At 38.4% G+C, this 17,060-nt stretch overlaps 3 protein-coding genes across 3 annotated transcripts; 1 reads left to right on the top strand and 2 right to left on the bottom strand.

Annotated features, from left to right (window-relative positions):
- Positions 1-239: 239 nt before the first annotated feature.
- Mau2 (Mau2 sister chromatid cohesion factor) lies at positions 240-7,001 on the bottom strand. Its single transcript, XM_086973479.1, has 2 exons — positions 5,702-7,001; positions 240-4,035 (listed from the first exon to the last, which is right to left on the bottom strand). The coding sequence occupies exon 2, from the start codon at positions 4,032-4,034 to the stop codon at positions 2,244-2,246; it is 1,791 nt and encodes a 596-aa protein (XP_086829605.1). The 5' UTR covers position 4,035; positions 5,702-7,001; the 3' UTR covers positions 240-2,243.
- A 135-nt stretch (positions 7,002-7,136) lies between these two features.
- On the bottom strand, positions 7,137-10,914 carry DNAlig4 (DNA ligase 4; the record flags this gene model as incomplete). Its single annotated transcript, XM_022854767.2, is given in 5 exon segments — positions 7,137-7,680; positions 7,799-7,996; positions 8,173-8,325; positions 8,771-10,525; positions 10,664-10,914. Coding segments are annotated over 5 exon segments (2,739 nt in total). The 3' UTR covers positions 7,137-7,278.
- Positions 10,915-11,799: 885 nt separating this feature from the next.
- Polr2H (DNA-directed RNA polymerases I, II, and III subunit Rpb8) lies at positions 11,800-14,226 on the top strand. The gene is made up of 4 exons (XM_022854768.2): positions 11,800-11,993; positions 12,964-13,062; positions 13,587-13,702; positions 13,863-14,226. The coding sequence occupies exons 1-4, from the start codon at positions 11,958-11,960 to the stop codon at positions 14,062-14,064; spliced, it is 453 nt and encodes a 150-aa protein (XP_022710503.1). The 5' UTR covers positions 11,800-11,957; the 3' UTR covers positions 14,065-14,226.
- The last annotated feature ends 2,834 nt before the right edge of the window (positions 14,227-17,060 follow it).

The following is a 17,060-nucleotide window of genomic DNA, read 5'->3' as shown; positions in this document are numbered from 1 at the left end:
TAAGCACACAAAATTATGTTTGTTTGCTGCTAGCAAAATAAGCCTGTTAAAATATTTAATCCTATACAGTCCTTTACTAAGCCCAATGGCAACGAATCTTATACATCTTAAATGCAGTTGTATATATACCGTATAGCTATATAGTGTTCTGCTTGCTAAAATAGTTGTTTCATAACGACATAGACTATGCCGTTAAGTCAAATCATAGAGAAATCTACATACAGAGGGCAACTAACATATAGTGGCCAACAACGTGATCGGTTATTATTTAACCAAAACTCAAGGGTCTCTACAATAAACGATGTTTATCCATTTCGAAATTTTTCTTATTAGTATTTAATGCTTCTTTTTTTGCTTCCGCTTTAATGTTGTCACCGTTTGGTTTACTTTCTGGTTAACTATTACTGTTGATAATGACGTATGTCGTTATAATGATATCTTTTTATAGTGCGTTTCAAGTACTGCGAATGACACGACAAATGAAATTGGTCATAAAGAATTTATCCTAATTATACATAATTAATTTTATTTCGCTTTGTACAGATTACTATTTCACTACTAGTGATAATTCAAAGCAGAGTAGGCCTACAGTTACCGAAGTGCTATTTGTGCACTCTTTTCGTCATCTCTCCAGCGCCAAAAATGTTCTCAATGTGTCCACCGTAGAATCTCTTCTACCTTTCGACTCACCATCGTCTTTTTGCCAATTTACAGTGGAACATATACATAGTCATACACAACACCCAAACATAGGTTAGCAGCAGCAATTAGCAGACGAACGATGTGAAGTTGTAGTTTTTTGCGTTAATATTTAACTCTAATGTAAGACGTGCGACAAGTAGATCGTTCAATTGCTATTCACTGAACTACCGCTACGAGAACGCTTCCATGGTGCTCACAATACATCGGGAGAAGCTCAAACACCACAATTTTCCTTTTCCTTCCGGCTTATATACTTCAGAAGCTTGCCGGGCTACGCACAACAGCTGCATTACTGTACTGCGTACAATATTAAGATATAATATTAATAGCTAATTTACCATAATAAAAAATGAAGAAATTTTTATAATGCACAGTATACGCATGCGTATGTACGATAAATAAAAAAGTGCTTAGTTCGTCGTTTTGTTATTCTCGTTTTTTTTTTTTGAATCCGTTTATTTCTATAGATATTGACGTTTTGTTGCCTGATTTTAGTGCTGCAGGCATGTACGGAAGTTACTTGGCTACGAAGCCAGGTCCGCGTATCTTGCGCCTTCCGTAGTAGTGAAGTGCAGGGACACTCCAAAGTCAAAAGTTGTAAAACGCTCTCAAGGTACGATGGGTCGAGCGAGAAAGAAATACTCGAATATTGCTATTCGTAAAAGCGAATGGAGGAGGGAAGATCTAAGCGTGATTTGGGTAGAAACCAACCGACGCCACTGCAAATGGGACTGCGTTAGCATTGTTAAAATTAAAGCAGTGATCGAATTAGCAGTCTGAAGAAATACAGTGCGGTCATTATTTTTGAGAAGTAAAAATAAAGTTTTGAATTATTAATCTTGAAGAAATCCTAGTAGTTTTCAAAACTTAATGAATATGACTTTACAGTATTTTTTTTTTGTTGCAGATTAGCATAGATGAGCTTGCAGCACATTGTCAGTTTTTTATTGTCTTTATGACAAACGATCTTTTTTGAGACGTTGCTGTTCGAATCATATAAGGTAAAATTATCATTTTGTCCTATGTATTTAAGTATATTATCCTAAAACGTAAGTCATATTTGTTTATCGTTTTCTCTTTTATCTATATAATAACTATTTACAGAGAGTACGAAGGGCTGTAAAAACGGCTTTTCTCTACAGTGTACACAAGGACGCACCATTTTACAAACGGTTACTTATTGCGACCATTCACGAGGACTTCTCAGACATTCTCAAGGTTTTAGCCCTTTCAGAATGAATTCAAACGCAAATTAGTTAATCGCTTAAATTGTCAATTCCGTTCGAGACCATTTAGAATGGATAATCGTTTTAGTGCCAACCGATCTTGGCCAATTCTGATAGTTTTTCGGAACGATTTTACATATTACGGGTTCTCAATTCAAACAAAGAGTAATATCCAATTTACCATAATAAATAATGAAGAATTTTTTACAATTTACTGCATAATAATTATAATTCTTCTCCGTCTCTCTGAACATCGCAGTATTATAGCACCGCTAGAGATTGACTGTGAATTCATCGAAGTTACAAGAAGTTTTTCTAAGGAATAGCTGCTGATGCTAAGCCAGATCGCGTTGCTACCTCAATCATGGGCGGGTCACTTTGTATCCATTGTATAAGGGTATGCTCCGGCAGCTTCGATGCAAGATAATGATCATTTAGGAGCGAATTCGAGAAGGTTTGATGCGTCGTAACAAATTCCTGCTCTTGATTTGGTTGCCCGATCAGCCGATAAAGATCTTTGAGAAGAGCGGAAGCCCACAACTGCACATGGACATCAGGAATTTTACCAGCCAGTTGCATTGCCGGCGTTACCATGTTCAGAGATTCTTTTGAGTTTCCCATTGAATAGAAAATATGACCGAGTAGAACGAGTGAACACGATGTTAACCTGTTTAGATCTTCGGCGTTGGCCATTTTTAGTGTCTCACGAAGGTGTCGCTTGGCGTCATTATAACGTGCCTGGAAGAACGCATTCAGCCCATGAACGTAATAAGCGGCTGCTCGAAGACTATGTGAATTCGTCTGTATACTTTCAGGATTCAAACGAATCAGCAGATCATTGAGTTCGTGTTCCTTTCTTGATCGGAGATAGACGATGGCTAGATTAAGCGACGCCATGATCCGGAGATCAGATGATGCGGCGTTTTCACGAAGCACGGCTCCGAACTGCGCTTCGGCCGCTTCCATGCAGTTCATCGACATCGCGTACAATCCTAGCAGGCAATGCATCTGCGGCGAATGAGAGACCGCTAGTGAGCGTTCTGTTCGGCAAATCTGGGCAGCTTGGTTAATTTCCTGTATTGCTAACACCTTTTTGCCCATGACTAAACGACACATGGCAATATGTTCTAATAGAAGTATCTGGAACGAGTTTAAAATCGGATTAGCATCGACAACCTTCAACTTATCGATCTGCATTAATGCTTTGTCGGTGTACCGCAACGCCTTATCCATATAGCCGGCCTGCATAGAGTGCAATACGGTGACGAGGTAAACGAGGACGCACATGTGCTCTTTAGGCAGCCATTGGAAGCTCTGGTCGGCCGTCGCCGCTTCTTCGTCCGCCGCACAGATTTGTGTAATGGTGTGAATGCTTTGCTGAAGTTGTTTAAGCAGTGGTTTTACAGATTTCACCTGCCCCGCTGACAGATAGTAGCAGACTTGCAGAACAAGAAAAAATATCTTTAGTGCTTCTTTCTGTTGTAACGAGCCCTGCCACGCCTCAATAAGCGGGCCGGCGTTGTTAAGTACCTGGTGAACCTCTTGCAACTTTTTGTCCAGCATGAGAAGCATTGCCTGCGATAGGAGGAACAAGATACGCGTGTGCAGAACGCCTGACTTCTGCGCATAATCAGCGCCCGATGTCAGCAGGGTCACGGCGGTCGTATACTGTTTCTCGATTGTGTATACCTGGACGAGCCGGAAAAGAAAACGGCAATGCCAGAAGACATGCCCCCGACTAAATTCTACAGCTTGCTGAAGAATTTGAGTAGCACGGGAGCGCTGCTCCTTGCGTTCGTAAATTGTTGCAAGTTGATTGGTAATATGGAACTTCATATCGCTTTGATCGTCCACCTGCCGTTGGGCAATGATGTAAAATGCTTTTTCTAGATGCTCCTGTGCTTGATCGATATTGCTTCCATTCAGCGAAAACAGAATCGTGCCCAGGTGATAGCGAATCTGCAATTCGACTATGGGTACCGGATTCAACTGGAAGATGGACATGAGACATTTTACACAATTACGCATGTTCGGCGGGTTCATAGTGCGAAATTCTTCAGCTAAACCCATCAGGGCGAGATACGTCCCGTCCTGTAACGACGACATTCTGAAAAGCACAAATCAAAATAATGCCAAAATTTAGGTAAGAAACGGAACGATTTTTTAACTATTTCGGTCCGTTTATAAGTAAAACGACCACAAAAGAACACTGCGTCAAAGTAAAAAGTGGTTCTTCTATCTAGCTTGTAGATTTAACAAGCAAAAAAACCAAATATACTAACCCGTTTAATCTGAGCCATTCATGCTGACAACAAATGCTGAACCGTACATGTAGTTCTATAAAATTGCCGTGCTATCAATGTACATTGCACTAGTTCAAGTGTATTAAATTAAAATATCTATAAAGGGAGTTTACTAAAACACTAAAGTATGCTATCTAATAGGCAGCAGAAATCGACTTGGTGTGCCGTACACAGGAGTCCGTCATTCGTGGGCAGATGCGAAAAGATACTGATCAATGTTTAACCTACATTAAATTACTAACTATAGGCATGCAGGATAGATCGTAACCCATTAACATACGACTACTAATATGCTGATATGCGTGTATCTATCTCTTACACGAGAACGTATTGCGATTGTATATAGTACTTAGTGAAGGCTGACAGCACACCTGTACAGAGTTATCAAAAGGAATGGGGTCCAGAATTAATCATGGCAGAATATGAGTTTCTACATGGTTTCGTTGCACTTTCGTTTTAATTAACGTCATTACATGATATAACGCGTTTTCAAAATGATTGAGTAACTATTTGCTATAACAAAATACACGAATTACTTTAGACCAGAATACGCTGTTTTATCCATTAGACTATTCAAACTGTAAGGCAATGATGACAAAGGTAAGATCAACTTTTGAAACACTTTCAATTAGCATAGCTCATAGCATACCTATAAGGTGCCCATAAAGAATTAGATTCAAACAACGTTACGTAGGGCATTTCAGGAGAACAAGCCAACTGACAGACATGCAGATGGACACAAACTTTTAGCTATCAATAGATGGAATATCAAAGTCCGCTATGAAATATCATCGATTTTAAACGTTTATATTATGATGTTTAAAATAGACCTTACATATATATATATATATATATATATAATCGCAAAAAGTAGTGGGCATTTTCTGATCCATTACAAAGCAGAACAAACATTCATACGGCCCGAGTTTTTAACGATTTTGCAAAACTTATATCAAGTGCGACAAATCGACAAGAGACACTCCTGTTTAGTGCGATTAATGTAATCCCAACAGAATTTTTCAAATCCAATATAAATCAGTTAGTTTTTTAAGGCAAACTGGCTCTGTAGAAGATTTACGCATATTTGCATTCAGAAAAAAAATCAGAAATATGCCACTAACCAAAATTCAGGGTATCGTTATAATTTTGTCGAAAAACGCACGTAGGAAACATTTGTTAATGCTTTATTGTTTTTTTTATTCGCATTTCATTTAGCAACGAAAATCGGCAAGCTGTCGTCACTTGTCGTAAATAGGATAATAGTGACGATCTGTTCTTGTAGATATCATTACAGTGGTGATTGGTGAGCGTGCTTAAAGTCGAAAAATCGAATTCTTCTATCGTCCACTGATCGTTACAGAATGTTGTCAATTTACAGTAAACACTCACATTACCCCTCATGTCTCCAATACAGGAGCAAATAAAATTCAACATAAGCAAAACTCTCAGCTTCGGTCAGTGATAATTTACCTCTTGAGAACGAAATCGGTAACACTAAAATGTCACAGTAACAGCAGGCCCCTTTTTCCTTTGCTTTGTCGTCACTAGTTCAAGTTTTAGTTTGCTTCAGAAACAGATACACAATCCGCTCCACGTATATAAATTAATAGAGGATCTGGCTAAGGAACTAAAATAGAGAATAGACTTGCACTGCCGTACTTCCCATCGTCGTTCAAATTCATGACAATAGTAAACAACAGCAAGAATAATAACACAGTGAAGTCACTGCGCCAATGGCTGCGCTGGGTCGTGGATGACACTCGCTTCTTCATCGTCTGCAGACACTCGGGAGAGGCCGAGTCAGGCTTCAGGCAATTTCAACGCGTCAGCGATATAGTGCCCGCATCTCATAATATTGGCGGGAAAATTCAAATGTGATCAACTGCAGTAAGTCGGCACTTTGAACGATTTGCATATGTCTCTAGAGTTCTGAGGTGATCTGGATTTGAATTTGGGTGTAGACACACAGTTCGCTTCGTGCTTGTAACCAGCCGAGTAAAGCAATGCTTAACGGCAGTACCGGACGTAAATTTTTACATTTAGTAGGCACTAACCATTTATTAACGATGAAAACTTACCGAAAGCTACCAATAATAATGACTTTCTAGATATGTGTGACTGGAATTGCTATATATGCTTCAAAAAGATGCCAGACTTTTGCGCCAAAGTGTTGTCATGCCGAATGAGATTCTTTCCCTAGGTTCTTAGCTTTACCTTTGGTGTCACTGCCCCTAAGGTTAGCAGATAAAAAGACCGAATGAGATTTTACTGAAAGGCGCCTATTGCTGGCTGAGATCTTCAATTTCACTAGTGGAGACGTACACTAAATATAAGTAAACAGCTCGCAATCGATCTAGGCTACAACGCCAAGTCCTGAGAGAACAGAATAATACTTTAAGATTTAGAAAAAAAAAAGAGTTTTTAATGGGTGCTATAGTTGATTGCTTTAGATCGAACTCTGAAAAAACATAGCAATGTTCCTAATCAGCTCTGAGTAGAAGGCCCGGTTTCGTTAAAAACGAGTGGAAGTTTATAAAAATTGGTATAATTATAGGGGAGCACGCTACCTTTCAATACTTGTAAACAGCAAATCAATTCACAATTTACATATTCTATTTAATATCACACATTTGATCCCGATGAGCCCTTAGAAACTGCAAAGACTCTGAAAGTTGCTCGTATTTCCTATAAGAAGTTTACCAACTGGTAATTAAACCTGCAAAATTCTCCAAGAAAAATTATTAAAACAGCTTGAACTGCTTTCAGAAAAGGTACCTTCGTATGATCTTTCGTGTAATACAGCCAATCATGCTGTTCCATATTCTCTATGTGACACATAATATACACAGTCTTTGTTTTGCTCAGTAGTTTTACTAAATCGCACAAATTTATAACGCTGCAATGATTCGTTAAGCATATTTGGCCGCGTCATATTCTGCGTTTATTTAATAAATAAATACATTATGCTTTAAAGCTGTGCAAATTGCCATTTGCGTTTCTACCTAGAAGTGTGAAACCACCCACGGTGCTGAAACCACTCTAATGACTTAGAACCCCTTAATGACATCTTCTATCCAATTGGTGGATACTTTCTTTGGGTTACGCTTTTTGGCAACGGTGTCCTCCTTAGAATGTCTGACTTCGCTTATGTGCTCGTCTTCATTATCGTTCTTCGTGGCGTCACTTGAATAAACGACAAAATCGGCCTTAGATGGCGTTTCGACCAAAATTCCTCGATAAGCCAGGATGCGTAGATGCCACATGTAGTCCACGTCGTCTTCAATAAAGAATGTTTGGCCCGCAAATCCGAGGCCTCTCTCCTCCAACAAGTACTTGCGCATCTTCAATAACTGCTGGGCTAATCCACCGTATTCGTATGCCTCTATCATCGTTAACTCAGCGATCCGCATGTCGTCCATGATATTTCTAAGCATTCCCTCGGTAACATCCTAAAAGTTGGTGTAAGCAGAAGCTAGCTGAATAAAACATAAAAAACAAATATCAGCTAGGTATAGTACAATGGAATCCTCAAAATGCGTTCTTAATATGTTGACTCGAGATTCATACCTCGCTATAAGAGTCCCCATATCGATCATAAAGGTCCCGAGTCCTTTCCTCGGTTTCAGGGGTCATTCCTAGCAAATCGGCTGGGCCAGGTTGTCTCAGTTGTCTCCTGTCAATACATTCGGCCAGCCAGGACCATTTGGCCACGTCCTGCTTCTTTAGCACGTCACGCACGCGCAACGAAAGTTTGTCCGCTACGACCTGATTTGTAAAACAAAAAAAGGCTTTTTGTAAAGAAAACCCGAAAATTCCTTATTCCTGTTGTAAATAACCACGTGTTATTCATTTTCAATAAGCAGGAAAAGATTACCACAAAAAGACAATCCGATAACGCCTCCAGTAAGGAGCTTGAATAGGTTATTCAAATGGAAACGTACCATATAGGTAGAGCCGAATATAGGAGTGAGTACGCAGCGGCCTCCATTCTGTTTGATTGCTTTTTCCAGCATTTCGCGAGATTCCCGATCCACCAGCACGCAGAATTCTTTACCGGCTAAACAGTCACTCTTGACCTTCTTCACTTGCACAGCCTAAAGTGTAGAAATGAGATAACAACAAACATCTTGATCGAATGGTATTAACAATATCAGAAATCTGGAAACTATAAGTGCCAAAAGACTTGGATTGATGCTATATTTCCAATTAAGTACCATAACCTTTGCAAGACGTCAGCTATTTGGGTGACGTTAGGATTTTAGCGCCTTGTTTCGCATAGCTGACAACAACTACTAAGTAGCCATAGGCATATTAAAAGTTGCGTTTAAACTTACATAATAGGAGAGATTGGTTAGTCATTGTGCATAATAAACATGTCTACCTGTTTCAACTCGTATAATTAATAACGGGAATAATTGCTTGAATGATGAATAACGATACATATATCCACCTAAATATACCAACTGTATGATGTACTGTGAAATTCCCTATCGACGAAAGTTTTATATAGGCAAAACCGCTATAAGCTTTGTTTTTTACCCGGTTTTCTAGCTGAACCTTAATTTTTCTTTGAGGACTTCGTCTGCGCTTTTTGCCTCGAGCCTCATCTCGTTTTTCCTGTAAATCATTGTCCAAATTCCCCGTCACGAGTTTGTCGCCCGTCTCCCGACGAATCTTTTGCAAGTCTGAATATGTCATGCAATCGTTCCAAAGTTTATCTTTACGTACAGCTGTCACCCGAGCAAAGCGCATAGTACAGCCTGTCATGTATGCGCGATTAGATATGAGTTCAGCCGCCTTCACGGTAACGTTTAATGAGAACTTGGGTTCAATAACAACGTCAGGTGCTATTGTCATCGAGCTCATTTTCAACCACTGGGGCGGCTTGTACTTGTCAAATTTTTTCCAGTGATCCCTAGTAAATGCCATAACTTGCTCCAATACCAATTTTGACAAACCAGAGTGCACTCGGGCAAACGAGTAGAAGTACTTCGGTAGCTGGCCTATTTGCTCTGGATCTTCGGCAACGGCTAAAAGAAGCGCGTCATACTCTTTTCCGGCTTTTCCATCAGCAAAATACGCTCCGACGACGAGAACATCAAAGTCGCACACCACCTCGTTCATGTAGTCTGGCTTGAGTTTCACCCAACCAGCTTCTCGATGGCTCGGCACGTATTTACTGCCAGCCATTTTTACTACAATACCCTCTTCCTTGGCGACAACCGCGTTCTTCATAAACGCTATCACGTCTTCTTTGCAATTGCCGCGCTCCACTTTCGAGATCTGCACCCGTCCTTCGATCGGTTCAAGGATGCTCTCTAGAATTTGACGTCTTTCCGTCAACGGCTCCTCGGTCAAAACGCGTCCATTGTGGTAGAGGCAGTCAAATACCATAAAGCACTGCTGATTGACGACGTCGTCCACGTGCATTTTTTTAACATCAAGATTATACCCTTTAGCTATGAATCTCTTTTGTTGTTTATTGTACGACATCATTTCACCGTCCAAAATGCACGTAACCACGCGCGGATTAATGCTTTGGCCCAAGTAGTCACTTAGGGTGCGTCTATCCATAGACGATGCTCCATAAACATGGCTGAACTCGTTATAGCCGCGTGAAAAGTATGAAAATTCTGTCCCGTTCTTGTGCACCTGCACTCGTTCACCATCGAACTTGGTTTCCATTAGAAACTCCCCATTGGCCATATCGTTTTCAATGGTAGCGAGATTGGTGCGTGCGGAGAGCATGAAGCCAAACGGTTTACCAACGATCACTTGCGGGGTTTTCACTTCAACAGTCGGGTCATATAAAGTCATGCAGATGTCTTCAAGGTTGCGGTTTACTGCAAACATATTATTAGCCATAGGATGAACTGCTCCCAGGACGACAGCTTCATCTTTCCGAATCTTCAACGACGATCTCAGAATAGTCCTAATCAGCCATTTATGTTCGAGGGCGCTGCAGTGGTTGTATAGATACTTGAGCTGAGTTTTAAACTCGTCACGGCTCGTCGTCATTCGGTCGAGAATTTCGTTGATTCTATCAATCATAAGATCATCACCCTTGAAATTAACTCGATTGTTGAGAAGTTCGAAGATCATCGTTTCGAATGGCTTTCTAAAGCGGAAATCCTTCTGAGATGGATCGAGACGTTTATAATTAAGCAAATCCTGTGCTTTCTTTGACTGCTGGTTTAACCCAGTAAGACTGATGTATTCTCTACTGATGAGCGTCTCTTTCATGTTATATGAGCCTCGAATCCTATCCAGTTTCGGCAACAGAAGTCGTATTAACTAAAAAGAAGCCAATACATAGGTACGTGTAAGTACCATACAAGACAAGATGATCGATGTGCAAACAATGTAACAATATATATTGTTGAAAAATCACACTACTGTATATATATATTCTTTACTGCATATATCAGATACCTGAAAAAGATCTTCGCCACGTTCTTCAGGAGATATTCTCCTTTTAAGGGCCCGCTCTAATTTTGGCCACATATCTCGATAGCCTTGGATGTACTTCCTCAATATGTCTTCTTTTGTCATTTTTTGGTTTCTCTGACCTTGTCGTACTTTTTCAACTTGCTCAAGAACCCGGCATAGAGCGCGAAAAGGCGTGTTTCCACTGACCGACGCTGTGTACTTTTGTTGAGACATAACGGAGCTCTTTAACAAGGCTGCAAAAGATCCATATACGAACGTCGGTTATGTAATGCTGTGATGAAGTAGTTCTAATTTACCCGAGGTATTTTCTTTTTTCCAAAAGTCCCCAACTTATCAGCAGATATAAATTTACTCTAAAAAGTGCTTTAGCGCTTATATCGTATCCATAATGTTAGTTATATCAACGTTCTTTGTTGCCTTCATCTCGTCCGCAGTAACGTGCCTTTTTTCCCGTTTAAATCAAAATTTAAAAAAATATATATATATAATAATTAATGTGCTCATGTTATTATCCAACCATTAATGCCAGCATGATGAAATTTTTATCTCTAGCTGTACATAGAGTGCAAATGGAAAAGTCCAGTAGTGTGAATGCATTTGTAACTTCGGACTTCGAAGATAGCTCAGGTCAACAATTGTCTAGCATAGCAGTTGATGGTAATAGGACCTATCCGTCCCGGTCAAAGAGGACCATCAACCGCTCAGAGTACAACAATTATGGAGTTCCAAATAAACACAAACAAACTGACGAGCTAGAGGCGCGAAGCATGCTGTTAGAAATGTTGTCCCACCTTAGTCTAACTTCTTTAATACGGATATGTTTAACATTAATAATTATAATGATAGAAGTACCGCATATAGTAAAAACACACTAGAAAAAGTAAATAACCATCTTTAATTTTTTTGCCAATAACGATTTAGTACGAACGTGCTCACTCTATGGGGCACAACCGTGGACATTGTTATATTGTTGCATTGTTTTAATTAGACAGATTTGTCACGAAAACACTCACAAGTTTCTGTAAAAGCTCACTGCAAATCCAACTGGGAGTACGTTCAAACTGGCTCAGAGTCGGTATTCCATTAAATAGAGCATGGAGTAGCTTAATCAGCGGAACAAGTGTGCTGTTTAAAAGCGAGCTCGAAATCATCAACTTTCGGTCGACCAGCGAAGCTCGTCTGGAAACACTTGCACTGTAAAGTGAAAGAAACATAATTGGTTATTCATATTGGCGAGGTTTATAATTGGCATTTAAGTAATAAACAAGTTTTCAACATGTCGGTGCTCTTTGAGGACATCTTTGACGTCAAAGTAAGCTATGAACGAATGTTTAGTAAGCTAGAAAAATTAGATTCCAGGAGTGACACAGACCTGTTGCTATTTAAGTTTATGGGATTTTTTTGTTAACATAGTAGTTCTGCCAAATGGAATTGCTTGGAGAAAGCATTTTCTGAAAAAAGTAACTTTGGTTGAGACTTTCTAACCTAGCCTTTAAATTATCCTAAGAGCTGTAAGTAAAGTGCAGCCACACAAACAAATTTAATTCCAGGTAAATTCTTTATACCCCAAATGTATCCATCATATTGAGTATTAACGCATATAATATTTATATTGAACTATTTTATAGTAATAATTTATTACTATTTTATATATGAATAAAATATTATTAAGAAAAAGAGAAATAGTATTAAATTTATTTTCAGTTTTTGATCCTAGTACTTCATTATATTTTAGAATAAATTGACTATCTATAGGATTATTCTATTTATTTACTTTTTCTTGTTTTTGAGAGATGACAAAAGCATTCAAGTTAAAACTAAATTGCGGCTTATTGCTTATTCTTTAATTGTTCTAGATTTGTTAGCTTAGTCCATAGTAACATATTATGAAGAACCTTGCGTTTTGATGCCAATGAACTAACTGATTATTTCGGTAGACATGGCTTGCGTCAACTGATTAGAAAAAAAATAGAAAAGGCAATGTTCAAAAGCCTAAAAAATACAAAAAATTATTGCTGGTTATTTGAGAGGCGTTTATTTGCTTTAATCCTTCGTCTTCAAATATTTTACTTACACCTTAAGTGTGCTACATAAGATTGTGCTTCTGCAAATCGTCTATTTTAAAAGTACGCAACCGAACCGTCGCGTATATATTTTAAACATAACGTAACATTATATTTGGCTAGGTCTTACATACTTGTTGTTTACGATGGTCTATTTTCTGTAGCCAAAGTACCCGCATATTATCTAACGGCCATTATGCGCATTGCGGTTTTTTCAAGGATATCGATCCAGAAGGCAAGAAGTTCGACCGTTGTTCCCGACTTCACTGCGAGTCCGAGTCTTTCAAAATGGATTTGATCCTTGACATTAATAGCCAGGTAAGTCGGCCTAAAGGTGTGGGCATCTGAAATCTGTTGTTTTACTTAAACTTGATGTGTTGCACACGGGTGTTAATCACTCACACGGGAAATATTCAGCTACACTAGCGTGAAGTAGGAGACATACTCATTTACGAGCTGCCAATGACTATCAGCATCAAGAAATGCGGTTGTCAACCAACATCTAGCAGCAAAGCTCGCCTGGATAAAGAGGGTAAAAGATAAAGAAAGTAAATACATTTTCTGTTCTTGCTTTTTTCTTAGGGTCCCTTTACAAATTGATTTTGAAACGATAAGAAGAGTAAAATAAAGTCTCTTCCTTACAAGTGGTATTTGAGTACCTTCTTCCAAGAAAAATTTTTTTTGGTTGCTATTACGTCACGGGTATCGGCAACACGATGATACTAAGCGCCTTCAACTCTTGATTTTCTGTTATTTAAGCTATTAAATTTTCTTTAACGAATTATATGTCCCCTTTAATAAAAAAAAGTTGAACGCATTTTGTTACTTGTCACGTTTCACAGGTTTATCGAGTAGAATTAGGTGACAAATTTCGTTTAGTCATAGCCACATCTTTACGTGAAGATGGGACTGATCCGGACAACGGCGACTACAATCCGGCTGATGATACTCCAACAAGGTAGTAGGTCTTCCGAACTGACATTTTTAACAATGACAGCACCATTCAGCAAGTCAATAATAAAATAATGTATGTTCAAAAATATGAGTTTGCTAGACCAAAAAACCATCGATTAGTTATAACAGGACTAACGGTCTGTAATTTTCTCTACGTTTCGTAGGGCTGATCAATTTGAATACGTCATGTATGGAAAAATTTATAGGATTGAGGGTGACGACGCCACTACAGGGGAGTGCACTCGGTTAGCAGCCTACGTCTCGTTTGGGGGTCTTCTCATGCGACTACAAGGCGACCCCAACAATTTGCATGGATTCGAGGTCGATAATCATGTTTATTTATTGATGAAGAAGCTTGCATTTTGAATCCATCCCAGGGATTCAAGGGTGCGAAGGTCAATTGATCGACACCAGCTGGCGAAGATCATATTGTGTACTATTTTGTATATTCATTGCATTTTCCTTTATTGAAAAAGTGTCTTTTATGGATGAAATCAAATAAAAGCAAATTTGTACAGTTACAATATATTTTTTTGTCTTCGTCGTATTTTCATGCCAATGAAACGTCGAAAAATAAAATACAGAAATGATTCGGTACCAGAGGTTTATCTACATTCTTTTAGTCATTTTTTAGGTGAAGCATCAAAGCATCTACGTACCGGCTGTGGCCTTGGCTTAGACGGCAAAGTTTCAAATTAAAAAAAACAGACATCGCTGTTTCAAGGTCTAACGTAACGTAAACGACACGAGTTAATATGGTTATAATATATTTTAAACGCAGTTCCTCATGGCAAACAATAATTATGATATTGTGAAAATATGTTAACTCCTTGGAATTAATTATATTATTTGCTCTTTTTTAGATCTGAAGTAACTTGTTTGGTGAACCTGAAAATAAATAATAGTTATACTAACATGCCCGTCACTAGAAACTATTAGTAGCTGCCAAAAATGTCCTAGAAGATACTTAACATTTGTCAAATATGTATCTTATGTCAATATTTTTTAATTTTATGTCAATTAATTTGCCATTCGTTATAGAAAAAATACTACATCTTCAAGTTCAACGGAATGTGTTATTTTATTTACTTTTCACCGTTAAACATGTGCTCGGGTTAAACAGGTTAAACGTGCACTCGTGGTCATGTACATCGTCCCTACACCCTTTCTCCAATTTCTTCCCACCTCTCTAATCTTGAGCAAAAGCATAATGTTTTACAGATCTATTCACGGAATACATAAGTAACTACAATTTTTCCGCAATTATAGGTTCACATGCTCGCAGACAACACTCACTATCTGTTATTTGTTGCCTCGTAAATGCTGGCCGTCTGCTTAGTTTGACTAGTGGGGTCCTTATGCTGCGACGGAACAAAGAGCCGTATTTTTTTTAAACCTGAAATCAGAGATTGGCTGTGGCGAACTATCATTTTGCATATATCTCTAAGTCTACACGCACTAATCAATCATCATTGTGAGGCGATAACAACAAGAGTCGGCAGACAAACCGCCTGATCTTGTCAATATGTTGCATGGCTAGCAGAAAACCTCTAAAAATGAAATGTCACCAGATAAATCGCAAAAAGAAATGAATTATTTTCGCAGTTCAGCTCGGGTCTATCTCAGCTGTTATTCTTGACAATTACGAACTACCAAAAATACAAGTCGAGCCAGGTGTAGACTGTTTTGTAACTGCAGGATCATCGTAAAACCGATATCGTACTAGAAATAATATAACAAGAGCTACAATATAGGCGAGGGGGTATGTTCAAAAAAAGGTATCGGTTGAAATTTTCGATCAATAAATTCTGCCACCAAGAACTTCAAGGCGCAGCCTGCCTGGCAATTAGTAGGCACTTCGATATAACCAGTAACACATACCTATAACCTGTTTTCGGTCACATGATATCTATATATAGAATATTGTATATAACATCGAATAGAAAGGTTTGGCGTTCTAATGAACAAAGGGAAAATCATCGTTCTTATTTCCAGTCGTATCATGACAGTACTTTGAACAAAAATATATAAACTTATTTCTATAAACTTTCTATCATCACTGTATAATTTGAATGCTACTTACGCAGCAACGCATTTCTTTTTGCTCATGGATTTCAAATCTTCGATAAAGTGTCGGCCTTAGAAACGACAGGGATCGTAATTATCAGTTACGCTGAAGTATGTATACCACAGCCATCACACTAAAAGATTTACTCGTTACGATAATATATTCATAGCTCCTTAATGCCCTCCCAAAGTTGAATCACGAATTAGGCTTAGGAATAACTTGTAGGGCCCCGAAGTATATTCTACTTGAGTGTATAGTTTTTTAGTTTCGTAAGATGAATGTGAATTTGTATTGAATCAATTTGACATATAGTTTTTTCACTGGCTTCGTTAACATGATAGGAAGAAGGGTTTCATTGTAACCTGTACAGATAAACTTGTTAAATTTGATTAAAACATTACTATAAATGTAAAGTAAGTTGTAACCGTACGTGGCAACCACGATAAGAAATTTATGAATTTTTCTGTCGCATCAGGATTGAGCGAATTGACGACAGCTTCTTAGAAGGGACATTGTGCGCTCTCAAGATGATACGCCACTTCTGCAAAGCAACGGAACTAAAATAGTGTATCAATAAAGACAAGTAAGAAGAAACTCGAAGGCATTCATTTCCAAACTCAAATATAATTGAAGTAAAACCCAGTAGCATTTAGTCGTTGACACTTCAAGCGCTTTATACTCTTAGAGATTAACATGATTCATGCAAAAACTAGCTTAACATAGTGGATTGTTAGAAATCTACACCAACAGCATTGAGGTTGGCTAAGGCCGTTGTTGAGATAGAAACCTACGTGATACATTCGAATGATTATACCAGTCTGAAGTGCAAAAAAACACTGTATTGAGAAATTGTCTTTGTAAATTTTATGCTAGACTAACATGTAATTATTTTCAGTAGTAATAAAAATGTTATGTCTTCGTTCGGCGAATGAACATGTATGTATATGTCTATGGATTTTAAACGAGCATTGAATTCATTGTTCTACTTAATGAAAAATCCTCAGTGTCTTAGACAGATAGATTTGAGATCTAATGCAAGAATAATTCGAGTAGCTAACTATTCTTTACTGCAATACTATCTTGTTTAATTTACCAGACTAAGAAAAGTCAGAAGAAAACGTAAAGGCGAAATATATTTTGCTAGTAATGACTGAGTTTCTCCTAGGGGTATGAACTGCTATACTCAAAAGTACTATCCTCGTTTCTAGTAAGATGCCGGTTTTTTCCTCAGCCGCGAGTAGCTACGTCCAGGCTATATATCCGAACTCCGCACCAGTCAATCGACAGAGAGATG

This window comes from Varroa jacobsoni, unplaced genomic scaffold, assembly GCF_002532875.2.
Source record: "Varroa jacobsoni isolate VJ856 unplaced genomic scaffold, vjacob_1.0 contig04652, whole genome shotgun sequence".
Taxonomy (NCBI): domain Eukaryota; kingdom Metazoa; phylum Arthropoda; class Arachnida; order Mesostigmata; family Varroidae; genus Varroa; species Varroa jacobsoni.
Note: the sequence above shows the minus strand (reverse complement) of the source record. Positions and strands in the feature narration are given on the sequence as shown.

What these genes read in the sequence shown, in the direction of transcription:
- Mau2 (XM_086973479.1), bottom strand. Translation starts at nt 4,034, where the DNA reads ATGTCGTCGTTACAGGACGGGACGTATCTCGCCCTGATGGGTTTAGCT.
- Polr2H (XM_022854768.2), top strand. Translation starts at nt 11,958, where the DNA reads ATGTCGGTGCTCTTTGAGGACATCTTTGACGTCAAA. An exon ending in TCCTTGACATTAATAGCCAG is followed by an intron (nt 13,063 to 13,586) that starts GTAAGTCGGCCT and finishes CACGTTTCACAG; the next exon opens with GTTTATCGAGTAGAATTAGG. An exon ending in GCTGATGATACTCCAACAAG is followed by an intron (nt 13,703 to 13,862) that starts GTAGTAGGTCTT and finishes TACGTTTCGTAG; the next exon opens with GGCTGATCAATTTGAATACG.